Here is a 23,660-nt window from a genome sequence, read left to right as displayed (position 1 = left end):
ACGACCTTACAAAATCGTAGTTTGGGAAAAGAACATGGCCCAATCACATTCACATGATTGTGAAAGGCAACCCGTGAGCCTTAAAGTAAGTTGTCCAACTACCCCTGAATAAACTCTCTCTCTCTCTCTCTCTCTCTCTCTCTCTCTCTCTCTCTCTCTCTCTCTCTCACTGTGATCATATGGGTATGCATGTTTGGTTAATTCCAAACCAGAAGGCTCAAAACCTTCCAAAAAGAACCAGCCCACAACGTACTTTTTTTTTTTGAACAGCGCCCACAACGTGCTTTATGCTTTAATTTCTAGCCTCTCCCATTCCTTTCATGCATTGATGTCACATTATTGGCTTCTACCACCGTCATTATTTTCTTATGTTATGTTATCACCGGGTCACTTTGTGGCTGGAACATCCAACGTTATATCTTTGTATATATAATAGAACTAATGTTTTTGATAATTTTTGAAACTCGTGTTATTTTTCATCACTTATATCTTTCAATCTATAATATTTTTCATGAGTTTAAAAACTATCGGATGCCAATTTTTTATATCCGTACTAATTTCAATTCCTTATATCTTTCAATACAGATCTCAAAAAATATGCAATAAAATTATAGATCTTGTTTGATAGTTTTCGATTAGTTCTATTATATAAAGTTTTCAAACTCATGAAAAAAATTAGAGATTGAAAGATATAAGCGATAAAAAATGACACGAGTTTCAAAAATTGTAATCTATTTTGGGACGGAGGAAGTATGAGCATTTTTATTCTATGATAACTGATCAAGGGCGGAGGCAATTGGCGGGGCGGTGGCCCCCGTTCCAAAAGTAATAGGGGTAATAAACTAGGGCTACACAAGAACACCCTCTCTGTAGATAAAAATTGTTTTATTCCTCTCTCGGTCCAATTCAATAGCAAAATCATTCTTTTCAATAAATTTCTCTGGAATTCAATTACAATCATTCTTGTGATGAATTTCAAGATTTAAAAGAATGTCGAGTTTTATTCCGTTATATGACGGTGGATAGTTAAACAATCAAAAAATTTATTTTTTGGTATCATAATTAATGGTTAACTTTTAAACACCGTATCCAGTTTTAAGTTTTGGCTTCGCCACTATACCTGATAACGTTATGGTTTAAATAAAACTAAAATGGGACATTTGCCGAAAATTGGTGATTAAGTACCATGTTACTACCAACTAAAAATAATCATTCCAATGGCTTCGGCTTTCCTTCCATCATCCAATAATGCTTTGTTGGATGATGTCATTTTCTCTTCTTTTGTTTTTGCCCTTGGTTGTAAGGTATGGTTGCGAGGCTTTAGCTTACTTCCTCCATCTCTTGTACCCTTATCGAGTTCATCAATAAAATTTTCTTTTTTAGATAAAGAAAGTGGCAGATGAAACTAAATTAACCTAATTAAGGTTACACATCGACATGATGTGCCTTGAATGTGACTTTTGCCTCCCTCGTCCATAGAACCACTAATATTTTACACTCCCACCAATTAAACCACCATTTTGAATCGATTCTACTAGTGTTTGATTCCTCAAAAAGGAAAAAAAAAATTAAAAATTGGGGCCAAACTTTAACACAATTCAAAAAAGAAAAAGAAAAAGAAAAGGAGACTAAGAAGTGATTTCTAATTTACTTATTCTTTTAACTTAATTAAATTTCCTGAATTTGATCCATACAAAACACGCGCGTTGTCGATAGGTTTCTCTTGGCAAAATCAATATGAAAAGTAATCTTTTTAACAAAATCTCATCAAGAAAATCAGAAAACATATACATAAATCAGTTATGATCAAAAAGAGATAAGACAAGAAGATATAAGTATCAAATAACAGCTATTGGAGTATCCATATGTGTAATATCTACTGGAGTATATATCAAGTTTTCATTTCGAAATGAACTATTTTGTGGTCTATAGGTTTTTATGGAGTATTAGCGACTAGTTCATTGGTTTTTGTATGAACAATTAGGACATGGCCTATGCTGGCTATTAGCTACTGGTTTCATGCTTTGCTCAAATAGTGAATTAATTTCCGGCCCGCTCAACCCACCTAATTAACCCTCTAAGTACTCAAAAGATACTCAAAACTGTCAAAAACAAAATCAACCAATCCGTTGGTTTTAAAGGTCGGTGAGTTGGCGGCTGGTTATAAAATTATCAACCCACCAAGTACGTACAAATTGGTCGAAAAAGACACTCCTAACTTGCCCAACCCGACCCATGCATGCACAATTAATCAGCCTCCGAAGTTGCATTTTTTTAAGGCTTGTAGGTAGATGTTTTAAGTTCAAAATTCAAAAACTATAAAACAATAGCATAGTGCCTTTCAGTCGGGACCAAAAATTCAAAACCCCCAAATGTAGCTAGGTGACCAAAAATGTTTGAAAAATGAATCTTAAAAGCCTTCAGCCAGGTGACGTGGACTTGTATAGACGGGATTTTAAATAAATTAGTTTAATACTGTATCATACGGTTTGTTTCAAATGAGAAGGTCCTCATTTTAGTTAAAATGCTGACCCCCCTTTCCCGATTGAATTTCGATGATCTGAGCCGCTCAATGTTTTCAGAACGTTATTTTAAGGGTACTCGTGAGAAATCAGCAAAAAAAATGATCGAGAAGGGCTTCAACCGAATAGTCACTACAAGAAAAATTGCATTGGGTGACGAATGAAAATCGTCGCAAATTGTATGTTTTTCGTCACAAATAATATACGTGACGAAAAAAAATTTGTCGACTAAAGGTTGTCGAGGATTCCTACCTGGTGACGAAATCTATTTTTCGTCACCTATAGTGCCTTTTGGTGACGAAAAATTTCGTCACGGAAAAATGACTTGGTGACAAAATTTTATTCGTCACCTATTGTGCTTTTTTGATGACAAAAAATTTCGTCACAAATTATTCCCTTTAGCTCGTCAAAGGTGGCCCATCGGTGACGAAATTTTTCGTCGCGAAAGACATTTTTATATGTGAAAAAAATCTCACTTTCTTGCTCCTGCGGAGTTTCGAACCCGAGTCTCCTAAGTTTTGCACGCAAGCTTTAACCAACTACACCACACAAACTTTTCAGCATATGTTTGAAATATTTAATATATAACACATATATTGAACACTAAAATATATTTTGAATGGCATTTTGAACTATTAAACATTAAAATTAGCAATTTTAATAAACATGAAAGTCGTAGCTCTTTATGTTATTGTTCAAACCCAATTTAAATTATCTCAATCGGAGTTCTGAGCAAAGAGTTATGTCCGAAATATATTTGGAGACAAAGCGTAATTCATAAATTTCGTCACCAAAGGATAAATTTTTCGTCATTGAAAACATAAAAAGAAGACGAAAATATTTTTCGTCACCAAATTAGTTCATTTGGCGACAAAATATTTTTTCCGTCACCGAATAATTATCTTTGGCGACAAAAAATAATTTCGTCTCCTTTTTTACTCTTTTGGCGACGAAAATTTTATTTCGTCGCCAAATAGGAGCCTTTAGTGACAAAAATATCTTTTTCGTCGCTAAATAGTTATAATTGGTGACAAAATAATTTCATCAAGAAAGTTATCAAAACAGTGACGAATTTATTTTTTTGTCGCCAAATATACTCATTTAGCGACGAAATTAAATTTTGTCGATACTTTTTCGTCACTAAACATATTTTTTCTTGTAGTGAGTTCCGAACAATTTTTTATTGAACGGTTCAAATAAAAATTGCTCAAATCAAGCTTTTTTCGGTCATTTTTTTTTGCTGATCTCACGAGAGTACCCTTACAATCATGTTCTGATCACATTGAGCGGCTGGGATCATCAAAATTCAATCGGGAAAAGACAGAAATGGGGAGGTCCTCATTTTAACTAAAATGAGGATCCCTTCATGTGAAACGGACTGCTCATCTATCCATATATATATATATATATATATATATATATATATATATATGCTAGTGGTTGCCCGTACTTACGGCACTACACATCCCGGTTGGAATTATCCGTGCTTACGGCACTTGCTAGTGGCTCAAACACTAAATCGATTCATTAATGTGTAGCATGTGATCCTCTTTTTAGTAGCATAAAAGAGAATTACCCGTGCTTACGGCACAAAGCGACAATTAGGATAAAAGAGTTTTCACTGGAACACAAAGAGAGAGAGAACTGTGAATTTTGAATTTCAATTCTTTTCTCCTCGTTTTTCCTCTCTCTCTCTCTCTCTCTCTCTCTCTCTCTCTCTCTGAACAGAAGAAAACGGAAAGGGAATGAGGATTAAAAACAAACACGTGAAAGGGGATGGCAGTTGTGTGATTTATGTGAAAACCATGGGCACTTAACCAAGAAGTGGGAGGATGCACTACAGCCTTTGGATCAAATGAATTTGAACCGTTCCAACAATTTGTCCCCACACCCTTGTGTTAATATCAGTCTCAAATGAGGGAGTCCTTATTTTAGTTAAAATGCTGACCTTCTCATTTCTCCCATTTTTTGATCGAATTTCGATGATTCGAGCCGCTCAATGTGTTCAGAACGTGATTTTAAGGGTACTCGCGAGAAATCGGCAAAAAAATGACCGGGAAGGGCTTCATCCGAGCAGTTTTTGTTTGAACCATTAGATAAAAAACAAACAAAAACTGCTCGGATGAAGCCCTTCCCGGTCATTTTTTTTGCTGATTTCTCGCGGATACACTTAAAATTACGTTCTGAACACATTGAGCGGCTCGGATCATCGAAATTCAATCGGGAAAGGGAGGTCCGCATTTTATTAAAATGAAGTGGTCCTTACGGGAGACGGATTGTGTGTGTGTGTGTGTGTGTGTGTGTGTGTATATATATATACAGAAATCTTCAGGTAAGGACCTTAAAATGAGAACCTTATATGCGGACCTCCCATTTTTCGCCTTTCCCGATTGGATTTCAATGATCCGAGCCGCTCAATGTGTTCAGAACGTGATTTTAGGGATACCCATGAGAAATCGGCAAAAAAAAATGATCGGGAGAGGCTTGATTGAGCAGTTGTTATTTGAACCATTAGATAAAAAACAAACAAAAACTGCTCGGATGAAGCCCTTCCCAGTTTTTTTTTTGCTAATTTTTAAAGGGTAACTTTAAAATCACGTTCTGAACACATTGAGCGGCTCGAATTATCGAAATTCGATCGGGAAAGGGAGGTCCTCTTTTTATTAAAATAAGGTAGTCCTTATAAGAAGGGGACTATATATATATACAGGACGGTTCAATTGACAACTATTTAGACACCTAAAAAAACACCTTAAATCTCAATCACATATTTTCGGATCAAATTTTTATAATCCGAACCGTTCAATGTGTGCAGAATATGATTTTAAGGGTGCCCGCGAGAAATTAGCAAAAAAAATGACGAAGAAGTGCTTGTTTTAAGCAGTTTTTAATTGAACCGTTCATTAAATCTAAGCTAAAAACTGCTCAGATCAAGCCCTTTTCGGTCTTTTTTTTGCTGATTTCTTGCGGGTACCTTTAAAATCACGTTCTGATTACATTGAGCGGCTCGGATCATCAAAATTTGATCGAAAACTATAAGGTGTTTTTTTAGGTGTTTAAATAGTTGTCCATTGAACCGTCCCGATATATATATACACACACCGGGAATACGTACAATGTGTCTAAATCTTTGTCTTTGCATTATAAATACTGCAGATTGCTTGTCATGATTCAAGATACGAAAAAGCTATAAGGACCGATCGGCCGAACCGATAATCTACCGATTATGTGTACTGTGGGCCCTTCTGTACTCTTTCCGTCTCTTGCAAAACTGGCACCAGTAAACTTTCAATATTTTTGAAAATAATGGGGTCCATGCCTTTACCCACTAGGGCCACTACACCTCCTTTATCTTCGAACTCCTTTTTTTCTCTCTCTCTCTCACACTCAGGTTCTGAGTTTACGAAGTCCAAAATCCCTCTCTCTCCCAAAACCACCACCATGGATGCCCACCCCCACACCAACTCCACCAATGCCCGCGCCCACGCCCACCCCCACCCCCACCCCCCGCCCACCTCTGACTAAACTTGTTTTCTCTCTCTTCTTCCCAACACTCTTCTCCTCCTACTTACTTCTTAAGCAAAACCTAGAACATTAGCTTCTCTCTCTCTCTCTCCCACAAGTAAAACGATGCTTCTTCTAGGTAACGAGGACCCAAAACTAAACTTATTTGGCTTCAGTATTGAAGATGCAAGTAATTCCTCCCCTCTGCCTATTCCATAGCCTCTGAATTTGCATCAATAAACTTGAAATCATTATTCAAGATGCAAGTGAACACCAATGCCAATCGAACTTCTCCCCAAACGTAGGGAAATTTTAAATAGTTGGAAGGAAGTAAAAAGAGGGTGCAATTCAAATTAAGTTGCTCATGAAATTTCCTTACTCCAAATTAATCTTATCCTTCAAAAAATTTTGTTATTCAATTACGAATCCAGACCTCTCAACATTGGCTCCAAAAAGAGCAAGAACAGAGGCTTACTGTTGATTTGGGTTTCTTGATAGAGGCTTGATAGACCCAAAATTCTCTTCAAAACAGAGCAAAAAGAAAGATGTTTATGTCTTTGATACTTTTGATTTGGGGACAGGTGATTTGTGTTTATTGATAGAGGCTTGACAGAGCATCTGTGACTGCGTTGCCAGCGAAGAGAAAGATGTAGAGCTGCTTTTGGCGATGATGGCGTAGCGGCTGATGCAGTATGTAAAGAGAGATGGTTCTTATAGTGGGACGACGACAATGGTGGCAGTCGGACTCAGTGTCGTGGGCGCAGAGCGTTGGTGGTTTTGGCGTGCAGGTGGGCGTCCATGGTGGAGAGAAAAGAATTAGTGAATAGAGAGAGAGAGAGAGCAGTTTTTGGTAAAGGTCGCGTGTGCCCTAAAGGTGTAGGCCCCACATTTCAAAAATTTCAGAAGTTTTGGTTAACAAGAGAGAGGAGCTAGAGAATGGCCCACAGTCCACGTCAATCGGTATAAAAGCGGTACATCTGATCTGTCCCAATAGTAGGACTCTTCAAGATATATGTGGTTCAATAAGAGACAAGGAATTGATTTGGACACATAACTTTTTTTTATTAAAGAAGATTACTTTTTTTTATTTATAAATATAGTTTTTTTTTTCAAGATTTTAGTGTATTTGATTTATTGAGTACAAAAAAATAAGTAATGGACCCGGGACATGGGTGCTGACCCCATCTGGGCTGTCTATGCTAGGCAATGGACAGCTCTGCTGTCCCTAGAAGACAACAGGGTCTCCGAGTTCTAGTGGGAGTTATGGACATCGTGACAGCTATATTAGTTTCATTTTTTAGGATAATGAATTGGAAATCCTGGCCTAATGAGTTAGTCCGTATTCATCTTTTTCTATAAGTTCAATGTTTGCAAAAATAAAAAATTATTGATCAAAAGAAGACTGTATCGAAAAATGAATACTGATAAGAGTCTTATTTTTATTTTTAAAGAAAGAGTTCACGTCGTTCTTTTCAAATTTGAGCCAATCTTTTCTTTACTTTTCTTTTTTTCCTCACGAAATTTGAGCCAATCAAGGGGTCTTTTTTTCTCCAACTGGGTCTTTGCCTTCCCATTTTTGTTCTTTATCCTTAATCATTGTCCTTCAGCAATCAATAACATTTTCACCAACCATCTCAAATGATTTTAACGCCGGATAATTCGGTAAGCACTACATTTTTAGCAACAATTATTACAGACCCAGTAGAGAAAATCATGGCTATGTCAACCGTGATATGAGTAGGTCATGTTCATATGAAAGCTAAGTGAAACTGTAGAAATTGAAACTTGTCTGTGATGGGTGGACATGGGTGTACAAGTTAAGGCCCCGTTCCGGTTTCTTTAAAAGGAAACTTTTAGAAAAGAAATGTAATTTCAAGCTTAAAAATTATGTATTTATGCAAATAATTTTTCTGTTAATATGGATCTTGTTTGATAGATCTCATTGAGATCTTTTAAACGGTGCCAAAAAAATTTAAAAAATTATTTTTCATTTTCATTATATTTGAGCTTGAAATTACATTTTTTTTGAAAAAGAAGGTTTTCAAAAAAAAAAGAAAGCAGAACGGCACCTAAGTGGTTGATTAGATGATAAAATGCTTGAAGTTTCTTGTTAATTAATGCTAAGTTGAAGTTGTCGTCATAGCCATTTGATCGAGTTAAACACATTCCCTCGTACCCATCGCACGAGCCGAAATTTTAATTTCGGTCTCTAAATTAATTGGTACCACTACGATCCTCTGCAAATGGTTATGTGGTACTTATTTAGGACATATTTTCTAATTGACGTTTAGAATTATATACTCCTCCCGGTAGTCGAGACCTTGATTATGACATTTTGTTAACTTGTTGTTACGGTAGACAAAGGTTTTGATGTTGTTGAGAATTCCTGTCTCCTGCATGCCCTGTCTCTTTAATAAGGTGTTTATATTAAGGAGGAGGAGGAGGAGGAGGAGGACTCTTGGTGGACTTGTTATTTATTGCAATAGATTGCATGTTATGTCACCACCCAGTAGTCAAACATAATTTTAACTTTTATCCTAAAACTCAAATATATTGTCTTGAAATTTTAATTTTCAGTTTGAAAATCATTCCCAACAGATCATAAAAAGCGAAAAAATAAAATAAAAAAAACAATCAAAAGAAAAATAATAACAATTTTCTGACAAAAGGACTAAACAAACCTTCTTAATTTCTTTCCAATCAAGGGGTAATAACACACTCACAAGCCTAAAAGAAATTAAACAAGCCCACTACTCACCTAACATAAGTACTCCTATCTTTTTTCTTTTTCTTTTTCTTTTTCTTTTTCTTTTTGATTAGTGATGATTACTATAATCCTATAATATACCCTTTGCACATAACGACGTAATTAACGTCCTAATCAATTTTACCCATAACGACGTCGGTCACGGCGTCGTTACCTTGGAAGCGTAGCTATTCACCAGCGCCAGCGCATTGCTCGTGACCTCCTTCACCTTCACCACCCGCTCCGTAACGTCCGTCTTCATGTCGCCATCGCCCACATCCTCGAACCCGTCCGTGCACGTCTCCTCGTTGGTCAGCGCGGCGCTCATCCACGTCTGCACGTTGCTCATCTGGAACTGCAGCGACTCGCCCCCTGAGCCGAGCCGGCGCATCTGCCTGAGCGAGCCGCGGATCTGGTCGTCGGCGTCGCCGAACACGGAGACGCAGTCGTGCGCGGCGGCGGCGGCGCGGGGGTCGGGGCCGTAGTCGGCGCGGCGGGAGGCGTTGAGGAGGTACCGGGAGGCGGACCGGACCCTGGTGAGGCTGACCGCGATGGCGACACGGGCGAGCCGGGCCGGGTCTTCCTGGACGGCGCTGGCGTAGCCGGCGAGGGAGTTGTAGCAGAGTTCCGGGTAGAGGGTTGCGCCGCAGCTCGAGCGGATGAAGTCTGTGCTGTTGGAAGCGGGGGCGGAGGAAGCGGCTGCGGCAGTTGGGCGGAGGAGGATGAGAGGTGAGAGAAGGGTAAGGAGAGAGAAAAGAGAGAAGAGAGGGTGTTGGGTTTTCATAATGCGAGAAGTGTTGTGTGCTGCTTCGATGATGAGACGGAATAGAATGGAATGGAACATGTTTATGTGTATATATATATATGTACACCTTTCCTAGGTTGCCCCGGATTTACTTTTTTGCCCTTGTTAGTGTCATTGTTCTAAACTATTAGTCTGTAGCAGGATTGGCCTTGAGCTATATGAGGTGCGACCGTTTTAGGCTTTCAAAAATTTAAGAATTCAGCAACTTTTCTTGCTTTCATACTCCTTATGTCTTCGGGTTTACGGAAATTTAGGAATCGAAGGACTCCTCCTGCTTTCACACTCCTTATGCCTTAAGAAATTTAGGGATTCAGGGACTCTTCCTACTGTCATACTTCTCATGTTGGAGCAGTCATTTTTCCACCATTAGTGAGTTTTTTTAAGTCCACTTTAATGATTCGAATTGTTCATCTTTTAAATTTTATCAAGTACTATATAAATTAACATTGGAAAAATAATGTTCGTAAAAAAGGTGTACAACAGCTTGTGATGTTACCTCATCCTCTCTACAAAGAATCTAACAAGACGTGCCAGTTCGTCCCTTTCAAAGTCCGGATAGTAACTGGTTCCAAACAAATTTTAAGTCAAACTTGAGAATTTGAGTTAAAATCTTTAAAACTCACTTTATTCTTTGTTATCGAATAAATACCAAATTAAAAACTAATTAGATTCAGGAACAATTAAAATTTTAGCTCTATTTTTTGAATCACTATTCATTCGTTTCAGTAGTACATTTAATGAAATCATATAGGAGTATGATTTTAATCTTTTTCATTGAAGTTCTTTATAATATAGGAAAGTTTTATTAAAATTGTTACTTTATTTTGGGAAATTATGAGTAAAAGTTGGAGATAATCTTAGGGCCATAAAGTAAATTAATGGGATTGACAAAATCAAACGGTTGGGCCCCTGAAAATTTTGTTTAGGTTATAGTGCAAAGTGCACTCAAATATTAAACTATAAAACCCTTTAAAGATTTTCATCATTGCAATATTTTATTCTCCGAATTGGAGTATTGTATTAGAATAGAAATATCTGGGAAGAAAAAATTTATATAACTTTCATATAAAGTAGTTTTTCCATGTTGATACATTAATCATTTAAAATTTGGGAAAATGGTTTGTAAGTTTATTCGTTATCTGCAAAATTGTTTTCATGCAATATTAATACCTCAATTCGGATGAGAACGATTTTATGGTATTTTTGGTGAAATGGAGTAGGAATCACCCATTTTACGCCTCCCTTGAAAGAAAATTTTCCTGCTTTATCCTTTTTATTTTTCAAAAAACTCAATATGCTTGGGGAACGTTTCTTTGACAACTCGTGGTTTTTCAGGGATGCTGGGAGCGTGCTGCACAACTACGTGCTGTGCAGCGTGCTGCGCGGCCGCCGGTGCCACCTTGCCGGCATCGGTCCGATGATTGGAGACGTCCACTGCGTAGAGCTCGTCGAGTACTACAAGTGTACCAAAAATCAATCCGATCAAATATCGTTAAATACCTCATCGGAACACATATAATTCAAAAAGAATGGATTAAGTGGTTTTGATCCAGTGTTTTGTATCTATTAGGATTCATTTTTTTCCAAGTTATATGTATTCCGATGAAGTATTTAACGATATTTGATCGGGTTGATTTTTGGTATACTTGTAGTACTCGACGAGCTCTACGCAGTGGACGTCTCCGATTGTCGGGCCGATGCCGGCAAGGCGGCACCGGCAGCCGCGTAGCACGCTGCACAGCACGTAGCTGTGCAGCACGCTCCCAGCATTCGTTTTTCAGGCGAGAAAAGTACGATTGCAAGATAATTTGCCGATGAATTAATTTAAAATTTGGTAATACTAAGAAATCTAGGCTCCGTTTATTTCGATGTAAAATGTTATTTTTCAGAAAACAAATTTCAAACTTATATTTTCCAGTGTTTGGTTAGCACTTGAAAAATATTTTCAGAAATCGACAAAATAGTGTATAGAGAGAGAGAGAGAGAGAGGGAGAGAGGGAATTGAACGTGGATCAGGATTGACGATCGAGGAAACTGAGCAGTGAGAATTGCAATAGAAGGCAGGGGTTCATAAATAACTTATGGAAGATTTAAGTGTAATCATTTTTACTTATTTTTTATTTAACTTTTTTTTTTTTTACTTATCAAAAAAAAAGTGTAATCATTTCTATCCAATTAATAAAAAATATTTTACATGTAAAAATATTTTTTTCAATTTTTATACAACCAAATAAGATGAATAAAGACTTATTGATCGACACACCTTTGTATTGAATCTCGTGCCGCTAACTTTAAATTAATTTCCCATCTCTGTAAAAGGTGTGTCACAGTTTCTACAACTCCTCTAACAACAAGAAATTCTAATTTATGTCAATTGCTTCACTTGTAGTTGTAGTGCATTGACCGAAGAAGTTATTCCGTGGTTCCGGAGAGTGCAATTTTGTTTATCTTTCTTAAAAGATGATGAATAGTATTTTACTTTTTATTGGTTAAAATGATATAGATCTCACCCGTATAATATATTTTTTGGTAAGCATGACATCACTTTATGATGAAATCTATACTATTTAAACTAATAAGAAGGAGAATAATGTTCACTTTCTTAAGTAAAAGGTGAACAAAACTCAACCAACCAACAACACAATGTTGTTAACTACGTTCACTAGCTTGTCAAGAAATTAGTGCAAATATGGAATTCCTATAGGTTCACTAGCTTGTCAAGAAATTAGTGCAAATAAGGAATTCCTATAGGCACACGGTTTTCATTTGGAAATCATACCGACGGTCGCATCGGGGTCGTCTCCAGCAAAAAATAGGCTTTTTAGATTAAACATCTTACACATATCGGATGTCGTTGATTTTCGCGAAGGTTCCCTCGTTTTTTTTTTTTTTAGAATTTTTGAATGGTTCGAATTGACCGTCCAATAACTGAAGACGGCCTGGTGTGTCCGTTGGTATGATTTCCCTAGGGAAACCGTTGTACGCATGGCAGGGCTCATAAATTCCTTTAGAAACTTTTTTGAGTACAGTGAAAACGAATAATTTAATTGTGCAAAAAACTAGTTTTTGTTTTTTGAAAAGAACCCTGTAAAATCACGTACTTCTCCTGCAAGAAGTATGAGAGAATTGTAAAAGGTTAGAGACGTGAGCCTCACAATTTTCGTGCTAACTAAACACATAAAAACATACTCCTAGAAAATTAAAAAATTCTTGAACTTTTCTTTCCTTTTATTTATCAAAACGCTGCTACAAGTATAGCAGGTAGTATATAACAGCCGCGCACAGACCGTTTTTGCGTCCGTCTCGGATTTCGCAAAAATGATCGGAGCCGCTTATTTTGTTCAAAAAACTTCGTTTAGGATCCCTGTAAAAAACTAGTTTCGAACAAAATGAGCTGCTCCGATTATTTTTGCGGGACTCAAGACGGACGCAAAAGCGGTCTATGCGCGACTGTTGTACACTACTTGCTGTACCTGTAGCTTTACTGTATTTATCAGCAACTGATAGAGGTCTAAATGTACAGTGGAAAAAATTTGTAAGTGACAGGGGTTGACCTCATTCACTTGCCACAATGTGAGAAAAAATCTTTAATTCAACTTGTAATTCTCTCTTACATAATGTGAGTCTTGGACTTGGGTGTTGGAGTGCTCCTGCCGTATTACATGTGTAATGCAGCCAATTCGATAGTCTATCTCGGCAATGGATGGCTCTGATTTTCATCCGAATAATGGACGGCTAAAATTTGTAAGAGCTTGGATTAAATCCGAGTTATTCGTACCGAGATAGACTATCGGATCGACTGTACTATACGGTGTAATACGACGGGTTCACTATAGCCCCTCCCATTCTGTGAGGCTTATGGATCATCTCCCGTCTCTCTGTCTCGGGCCCGCCCCCGAATTGTTTATACATGGATTTGACAAAACTTCATAATTGGTGGAGAAGAACAAGGGCGTTTTGGGGCAGTTAAAAATAGAGGGCGAGGGTGGGTGGAAGTGGGGAAAGGAGAGGAGCACTACCCGGCCGCCAATTTCGGTCGGTCCCTTTTTAAAGAACGGCGGCTATTAATGGTGCGCACCGTGCGGTGGTGGTGGTGGTGCGAATTTATTTACTGTATTTTTAATGGTCGATACGCACGACCGGGGAAAATAATTTAAGCGGTTAACAATCCATCGTAACTACCTCGTCAGAGAAGCGATTGGGTGTTTCTAGGGTACAGGCTTAGTCAGGTGTACCAATCAGTTTCCTTATATTTTTAGTACGTTACTACTTCCGTCCGGATTTAATAGTTTTTTTTTAAGAGTTCGTGTCATTTTTTAATCTATTATATCTTATAATTTATAATATTTTATGTAATTTTAAAAATATTATCTTATAAAACTAATTGAGATCTATCAAATAAGATCCATATTATATACTATAAAATGTATTACCAATTTAAAGATATAATTCATTTTTTATTCGATTAGAATTGAACGAGTGACTATTAAATCCGGACGGAAAGAGTATTATACTTCGACCCAGAAAGAATATTCGAAATCACTACTCACACATTTTAAAAAATTACTCATTCCGTCCCCATTCTTTGATTCCAATTAAAACTTTTTTTTGTCCCAAAAAGATTGTCCCACTTCAAAATTAAATGGGTAATATACATGGGATTTCCTCTTTTACCCTTCCATTTTAAAATTCGTAGTACAAAAAAAGTAAGAAAATGTAATGATTGAAGGGTAAAATAAGAAAAATAAGTTTTAAAAGTGTATGTGTTCCCTTATATATTTGGAATCTACAAAAGAGACTAAGAATGAGAACGGAGGGAGAATTTATATTACTTTTCTGGGATAAAAAAGATTAGAAGGAAGGCAGTAAAGCGAAGCAGACAACCAATCTTGCTGACTAGGCACCAATTGTAGATTCATACTATTAAAGTACCTCTCGATTTATATTACCTCTTGTTGTTTAAAAAAATTTGTTTGATAAAATTAAGTGAGATCTATCAAACAAGATTCATTTTACAGATAAATTTTTTATAAATAAGAAAGTATAGATTATATCATGAGGTGTGAATAATAGTTTTATATTAGAGCAAGTTCATTAGTATCAAAATGACGCCGTATGAAATTATTTTTGACAAATTTCAATGTTATTTTGTCAATAGGATGGCGGTTGCTCCACAAGTGCAATGCCATTTTGGTACAACAGTTCTTCTCCCATTACAACTACCTTTTTCACACTTTAAAAGTGATGTGGAAAATTTGGCAATTGTCAAATTATTCAATAAAATATTCAAAATATGGTGGCCATTCGACTTTTTACATTACGAAGCCAGGTAATTAATGCTAGTCATTGTCAAGGATCTCAATTTTTTTCATTCTCCACGAAGTTTAAATTGATAAATATGTGAGTATATAATTACTCTTGTTTTTGAGAAAATGTGAAAAACTTTGTCATGGCCAGATACAATATATACAAGTATATATGGTACATTTTTTTATTTATCGAAACATTGAGAGGGTTGTATCTTGGAAGTGGGACTTTAATTTCTTGACTTAAATAATCTTAGACTTATTTAGTTGAATTTTCCGTATAGATCAAGTAAAATGAGATAGAGGGAATAATAGAAGTCAGTCAAATCCAACGAGTTACAATCCATCGATCTGCACGTAATTTTTATCCATTTTCAAATCTCTCACTTTGTCTTCCTTGTGTGAATTGAATCGTTGCACCTATCCCCACTCTATTTTTTGGTCCAAACACAGAGAGGTTGTAGTTAGGTCAGAAGAGGGGATTTCTTGACTTAAATCCTAAAGTTATTAAGTTGAAATTTCTGCATAGACCAAGAAATATGAGACGGAGGGAATAACAAGAATCAGAGAAAAATCCAACGAGCTGCAATCAATCGATTTGCACGTAATTTTTGTCAATTGTCAATTCTCCCGATTGTCTTTCTTGTGTGAAATTGAATCATTGCTCTTTTTCAAAAATAAAAAAATCATTGCTAGATCTCCCCACTCGGCCCCGTTCCGTTAACAAAATTAATTAAGTTCTTATTTTTTAAATAGATACTTATTTTTTAAATTAAAAGTAATTTATTATGAGAGAATGATTTTTCTCGTAAAGCGATAAATAAGTAAAACATCGGGGACTAAAATCTCTTCTTGAAATAGTAAAACATTTTGTGACAGAACCACGTTTTGGGCGAGCCTTGCTTCACATGTTGGGAATCCAAAACTTGGAAATACCAACATATAAACAGATTGGCTACCTCCCTCCGCCTCACACACACGCATAAATAAATCTTTGCAAGACTTGTGTCAAAGTTATTGCGAGAGAATGACCTGTATCGTAAAGCGGTAAATAAGTACTTAATAATTAAGAACCTTTGCGAAACAGGACCAAATCTATCATCGAGCAAACTTTCCGACCACTTGTTATAGGGGAAGGTATAAACGAAAGACTCTTCTACCTCTTATATCTCCACTAAACCAATACAATCCTCCGTACCCTAAAAGAACCGAATACAATCCCAATCTAGTCATACTTACATTTTAGCCAGAGAAAATTAAGAATAATGACATAAGTACATACGATCGATGTTTCCCAGGCGTGCCACTTTTGTGGTAGCTTTAACTGATTGTTTGGCCCCTGATCAACCAGCACAGGCCATCATGATCTTTGAATCACCCACTTTTTCTTCCTTTATTATTTTTATTTGTGAGCCTTTTCTTGTTTTCTTGGTACTAATTTTGAAATATGGTGGTTTGTGTAATTTCATGAAATCCAAAAAAAAAAAACTTTTTTCTTCTGCAATTAATAAAGCAATAAAAGTGATAGCCTACATGATGAGTTCCTCCTCCCTTGCCCATGATGGGAGGTATGGGGTTGACAGCAGATACTAAAAGGAAAGAAAGAAAATGATAAAAGGACAAGAAAGGGTGAGCTCATCATATGAGATAAGACGTTAGGAGATACAGATAATCATCACTCAAGATGTCTAACAAGAGATACATGGCTTAAAGAAACTTGCACCTATTGGAATCCGGCAAAAGATAAAAGTAAAGAAAAATAACTAATCTTCTCACAATCCAAAGGTTATTAAACTCAAACACTCAAAACTACTCATTTCATTCATAACAAAGGATATACAAATATAGGACTTGTTAGAGCATCCACAATGTAATAATCAAAATTAAAAGTTTGCTAAAGTTAGCAATGTTTGCTCAAAAAAGTACTCACGTTGTAATAACCAAACTTAGACACCTAACAACTCATCAAATTTTGACATTTGAATAACCAAACTTAACAACTTTTACCAATAACCAAAACTCAATAACCAAACCCAATAACCAAATTCAAAACTAAAAAATTAAAAAACATCTCACATTAAAATCGTCTCATCGAAACGAATAATTTGGTGTGGTCGGGTGCGTGATTGTAACTCGTTTGCAATTGGACATAGATGCATTGCGTATTGTGAGGGGGGGGGGGGGGGGGGGGTTATAGGGATACAAAAATAACCAATGCGGAGATCAAGTTTGTTAGGTTTGATTATGAACTAAATGGATAATCAAATGCTGACATGACACATTTTGGTTATCGATTTTGATTATTCCCATTGCGGATGCTCTTAGATCATTCCTCCAACATAGAAAAAATAAACTTATATTTTCAAGATGATAATTAATAAGACCAAATATTTGACGACAAAAACTGGGAAGACTCTTTGAATAATTCACTGACTCTTCGAATGACTAAATGACACTGAAAACTGTGTAGATAGATACTTAGAGCATCCGCAATGGGAATAATCAAAATCGATAATCAAAATGTGCCACGTCAGCATTTGATTATTCATTTAGTTCATAATCAAACATAACAAACTTGATCTCCACATTGGTTATTTTTGTATCCCTATAAAAAAAACCCCCCACAATACGCAATGCACCTATGTCCAATTACAAACGAGTTCTAATCATGCACCCGACCACACCAAATTATTCGTCACGATGAGACGATTCTAATGTAAGATGTTTTTTAATTTTTTAGTTTGAATTTGGTTATTGGGTTTAGTTATTGAGTTTTGGTTATTAGTAAAAGTTGTTAAGTTTGGTTATTCAAATGTCAAAATTTGATGATTTGCTAAGAGGTTACTAAGTTTGGTTATTACAATGTGAGCACTTTTTTGAGCAAACATTGCTAATTTTAGCAACCTTTTAGTTTTGATTATTACATTGTGGATGCTCTTAGAATAGAAAATAAAGGACATGATAAGAAGAATAAAAATATGCCTCATTGTTTCTAGTTGCGTGCTTCATTATACTTTTGCATCATTCTCTCTTGGTTGGAGAAAATTCGTTTATGAATTTTGAAATGTGGTAAAATTTCTCCAACTCTGATTTTGTGATAAAATCAAGGTCCCTCCAAATTCTTGATGTGCAATTTGATTCTTGAGTTAAAGTATTCAACATGAAATTGTTTCATGTATCGCCATGTGATTGGATGTCATTAGGGAAAACAAAATTTTCCAGATGAAGCTGGACAAAATGTCAAATACTCATCATTTGCGTACACATCAAAAATTAGCGCTTGATTCCAATGAAATTATTAGTCACTTCCACATCATGTGACTAACACTTCTCAACGTCATCAATGACAACTACTGTATTAATTGTTCTTGGTAGGATCATTCTGCAAAATCAAGTGTCCATCATCTTCGATGTTCTCATCGTAAATTGGAGGAAAACTTCAATCTACTCTTCTTGTTGTAAAAATTCCTTTGAACATGTTCTTATCGATATCTTCAAACGCAATGGAATGAAAACTCTACGAAGATAGCTGTGTTCTAATCAATATTGAAAGGAAGGAAAGAAAATGATAAAAGGATAAAAAGGGGTAAGCTCACCACCCAAGATAGGACGTCAGGGGATACAGATAATCATCATCTGAGGTGTCTAAAAAGGGATACAAGGTTTAAAGAAACTCGCCACATATCGAAATCCACCAAAGGATAAGAATTAACAAGAAGAACTAATCTTCTCATAAGCCATACGCTATTAAACTCGAACATTCAAAATTACTCATTTCATTCGTAGCAAAGGATATATTAATATAGTACTTGTTGGAACATCCCTCCAACAAAGGAAATATAAACTTATATTTTCAAGAAGATAATTAATAAGACATAATATTTGACTACAGAATTAGGAAGACTCTTTGAACAACTCACCGACTCTTTAAATGACTAAATGACACTAAAAACTATGTGGATATATATATATATATATATATATATATATATATATATATATATATATATTAAAAATAAAAGACATGATAAGAAGTATGAAAATATGCTTCATCGTTTCTAGCAGCTTCATTATACTTCTGCATCATTCTCCTCTAGTCGGAGAAAATTCTTCCTCGATCGAATTTTGTAATGTGGAAAAATTTCTCCAACTTTGATTTTGTGATAAAAATCAAGGTCCCTTCATATTCTTGATGTGCAATTTGAATTTTGAGTTAAAGTCCTTAACATGAAATTGTTTGATGTATCACTGTGTGATTGGATGTCATTAGGGAAGACAAATTTTCAAGATGAAGTTGGACAAAATGTAAAATACTCACTATTTGCGTACATATGACAAAATGTAAAATACTCACTATTTGCGTACATATCCAAAATTGGTGCTTGATTCTAACTAAATTATTTAGTCACTTCTACATCATGTGACAAACACTTCTCAACTTCATCAATGACAAGTACTACTGTTATGTTTTAGATAGGCTCATTCTGCAAAATTAAGTGTCCATCTTCGATTATTAAACTCAAACACTCAAAACTACTCATTTCATTCATAACAAAGGATATATAAATATAGAACTTGTTAGAACATCCCTCGATCAACATAGAAAAAATAAACTTATATTTTCAAAATGTTAATTAATAAGACCTAATATATGTCGACCAACAAAGATAGGATGCCAGGGGATACAGATAATCATTACCTGAGGTGTGTAATAAGGGATACAAGGCTTAAATAAACTCGCCACCTATCGAAATTCACCGAAGGCTGAGAGTTAACAAGAAGAACTAATCTTCTCAAAAGCCATTGGCTATTAAACTCAAACACTCAAAACTACTCATTTCATTCATAGCAAAGGATATATGTATATAAATATATAGTACTTGTGGGAACATCCTTCCAGCATAGGAAAAATAAACTTATATTTTTAGACGATAATTAATAAGACCTAATATTTGACTGCAAAAACTAGGAAGACTCGTTGAACAACTCATTGACTCCTGTGTGGATAGACACTTAGAATAGAAAATAAAAGATATAAGAATGTTAAAATATGCCTCATTGTCTCTAGTAGCTGCATTTTACTTCAGCGTTAGGTGTATATTATATTATCGATCATATTATATGGTGGTATTACTATTCAATACAAAATCCCATAAAGTAGTAGGAACCAAAACATGGTTGGATTAACGTGGGGCGGGCCAAGCCTTACGCGGTGTGTTCCATTAACTAAAAATTTATTTTTTGAATTAAATGTAAGATGTATTATGAGAAAATGATTTGTCTTAAAAAATAAGAACCTTAACCGAAAATAAGTACTTAAAAAATAGTCCGTAACTGTAAGAATTTTAGCGGAACGAGACCAAGATCATGACCTGGGGCCTTCAAGTTCGGTTTTCTTTTTGGATTAACAGGGCCTTCAAGTTAAATGGCATTGCCGCCGTCTAGGATAGGATGATTAGGAAGCATTTTTGAATACTGGCTTGAATTATTTACGCATTGGTTTTAAACACTTGGTTAGTGTTTTTTCGCATCTTAAAAAGTAATTAAGAAAAATAAGTTTCCAATAGTTAAATAAAGCATAGTGGATTAGTAAAAGCTAAACAAAATTAGTTTTAACCCATAAAAAGGCATGATGTAAATATTTACTACTTAGTTCTGATTAGTGGCATTTATTTTGTCAGTGACTTTATATAAAATTTGTTACATTTGCACTGAATTTGTTTTCCTAGAATAGAACATTCCAATTGAAGAGGCGAACATATTCCTTCCTTCGCACATATCTCCATGTCCAGTAAAATGTGGACATAGCTTAGCATCCCTGCGCTCCTTTTAGGCTTTGACATCGTGTATGCTTCTAAACTCTCAACATTAATATGGATAATTGGGGGTTTGCATTCACCTAAGGTTTTGGGTTTGATTCTTTATCAACAGACCTTAGGAGTAACTCATCTCCATGCGTAAGTGTGTGAAAAGGCTATAAAAATTTGTTCGAAGTGCACGCAAGCTGACCCAGAATCGATCGTGCTTAACCAAATCAAATCAAATCGAGTATTGTGTCTCGGGACGCTTGCAATTTTAAAACAAAACAAAACAAAACAATAACTCCATGTGTTGGGCCCCAAATGTCGGAAATTGAGGTCAAATCAAAGTATGACTAGATAACTAACATAACCTAATCCGGTGTAGATTATTGAGCAACCGCAAATCATGCCAACTTTGTTTCAAAGATCATTGAAATTTTGCTCTACTTTCCAAAAGTAATGTAATAAATACTCCTAAATACTAGTAAATGTTTCAAAGCTCACATGCACTAACCAGCTTGCTTGTTAACCCTTGGTCAAAGCTGATCATCACTTTATTGAACCGTTATCTATCTAGTAGTTGGTTTCTCCCAGGGGATCGAGCATGACTCTTATTACCCTCTTGGATTCCAAACGAATAAAGAGATGAGGAAAAGAAAAAGACAAAGCGGAAGAGTATATTTTTTGGATAAGGAGCAAATAAGGGGTTTATTCCCCTTATCTCGTAAGTTTGACTCTCCCGGTCAGTAAAGTTTTTAAAAACATTAGGGCAAATTATAGTTACCCCCCTCTAACTATGCCTTGCGTACACTTACCCCCCTCTAACTTTTTTTTTTTGGCACTTAACCCCCTCAAACTGACGGAAATTCAAACGGTCATAACTTCAAACGGACATAACTTCTTCATCCAAAATCGAAAATATGCAAATTACATATCGATTTCGAGGTCTTGAAGTCAATTTTCTAATGACACCAAAATCACATCACGAATCAAAGCACACAGAAAGTTATGATCAAAACGGTCTTTCTGTCTACCAGCGCTTACTCTTTTGATCATAACTTTCTGTGTGCTTTGAATCGTGATGTGAGTTTGGTGTCATTAGAAAGCTGACTCCAAGATCTTGAAATCTATATATAATTTGCATATTTTCGACTTTGGACGAAAAAGTTATGACCGTTTGAAGTTATGACCGTTTGAATTTCCGTTAGTTTGAGGGGGTTAAGTGCCAAAAAAAAAGTTAAAGGGGGGTAAGTGTACGCGAGGCATAGTTAGAGGGGTTAACTATAATTTGCCCAAAACATTACCGGAAATTTATCTGGTCATATTAATTGAAAATCTCGGGACTAGTCGAGATGCGCTGGTCCAGACTAGTAGGAGTTAAACAACACAATCAATCCTCAGACCCTCGGGTTTTAGTGATTGTGGAACGTAGAAATCACACAATAAAAGGAATAGAAAAAGACGAAAGACACATATAAATGATTGATCTTTGGCAGCATGACATCTATTTGGGAGTCACACCAGTTCTCACTATATTGAAGGTGGGAATTACACGCATCTTTCATCGACTCTCAAGGAACATCGGCCTTTCATTTACTGTGTGTCGCCTGAGGCCTGCGAGCCATCTGCTGAAGACACACATCTTTCATCGACTCTCAAGGAACATCGGCCTTTCATTTACTGTGTGTCGCCTGAGGCCTGCAAGCCATCTGCTGAAGATTGTCTTCATTTCAAACATAGACCAACATATGTGTTCTCTACTAATTTCATGTGTGCTTACATCAACTAACCGGTATTTTGTTATTGTGTCCTCATTTTCATTTTTCTACTGGAGTAATTTTTTGGTTTTTTTTTTTTTTTGATAAGCAAATATTTTGGTAATTTTCTCGGGTCTCTACAACCGTATCCTTTTTTTTATTAGAAAAAATAGAGAAGATTATATTAATAATAGCCCAACGACACTTACATAACATAGTTCATTACAAATATATTGGATGAAGCCAAACTGATCATCTAACTATCGCAAAACAAGAAAAACTAACAAAAGGCAGTCGATTGTCTTTCACCCCGACCCAGACGTTGACTTGAGCTGGATGCAAACAATGGTGCGAAAATGATACTTATTTAATTTGTTCGGATATCATGAGAACAAACTCGAGGTACAAACAAATCCATGTGACTTTGTGGCAACATTATGCGGGGAACAGAAAAACATAGTTCTCGTGAAGGAATTGGGATAAGATACAACAAGTGCCAGGGCATGAGGATGAGGTTGAGGATGGCTTTGAAAATTGTGGGTGAACTCAATTCCTTAGCTTCCTAAAACCTTATCCCTATAACATAATGTGTGTAGTATAGCTATGCCATGTACAATAAAAAAAATACCTAAAAAACTATTGTAGTATTCAGTAAGTGTATGATGTGAATTTAAGGTTAGTGCAATGTGGCCCGAACCAAAGTGAATATGGGCATAGTACTTCAGTCCCAAAATTTTAGTCTATTAATTACGAAAAGACATGTAATTTTTATTTTATAAAAAATAAAGTATTTTTATTTTTTCGCACAAGTTTAGAGATTTCTTTGCACCAAATTAAACAACTCAATTAGGTCTTTAAATTATTGCGAGCAGATTTAATTTTAATTATACGGAAGTGTTTTTATTGTTTGATCCAAAAATTGGATGCCTATTCTTAATAGAATAAGATTTTTGGACGCCAGACGGAGTGAATATTTGATTTATTGTGATCTTGTTTATTCCTATTGTGTGGCTCAACTTAGAATTGTTGTTAGGCGCCAAATAGACTCCAAATCGTGATCTTGTTTATTCCTATTGTGTGGCTCAATTTAGAATTGTTGTTAGGTGCCAAATAGACACATTCCAGTCCATAGGAACCTAGAATTAGAATCATGGAACTTTTTTTTTTGGGTAACTATAACTCAAATTCAAGTTGTTCCTACTAACCAAATCAACATGGA

The 23,660-nt window shown here is 35.8% G+C and overlaps 1 protein-coding gene across 1 annotated transcript; it reads right to left on the bottom strand.

Annotated features, from left to right (window-relative positions):
• Positions 1 to 8,681: 8,681 nt before the first annotated feature.
• On the bottom strand, positions 8,682 to 9,631 carry LOC131301858 (21 kDa protein-like). The gene has a single exon (XM_058328340.1). The coding sequence runs from the start codon at positions 9,614 to 9,616 to the stop codon at positions 8,933 to 8,935; it is 684 nt and encodes a 227-aa protein (XP_058184323.1). The 5' UTR covers positions 9,617 to 9,631; the 3' UTR covers positions 8,682 to 8,932.
• Between the last annotated feature and the right edge of the window lie 14,029 nt (positions 9,632 to 23,660).

Source organism: Rhododendron vialii, chromosome 9a (genome assembly GCF_030253575.1).
Source record: "Rhododendron vialii isolate Sample 1 chromosome 9a, ASM3025357v1".
Taxonomy (NCBI): Eukaryota; Viridiplantae; Streptophyta; class Magnoliopsida; order Ericales; family Ericaceae; genus Rhododendron; species Rhododendron vialii.
Note: the sequence above shows the minus strand (reverse complement) of the source record. Positions and strands in the feature narration are given on the sequence as shown.

Coding starts and splice junctions, on each gene's coding strand:
- LOC131301858 (XM_058328340.1), bottom strand. CDS start 9,616: ATGTTCCATTCCATTCTATTCCGTCTCATCATCGAAGCAGCACACAAC.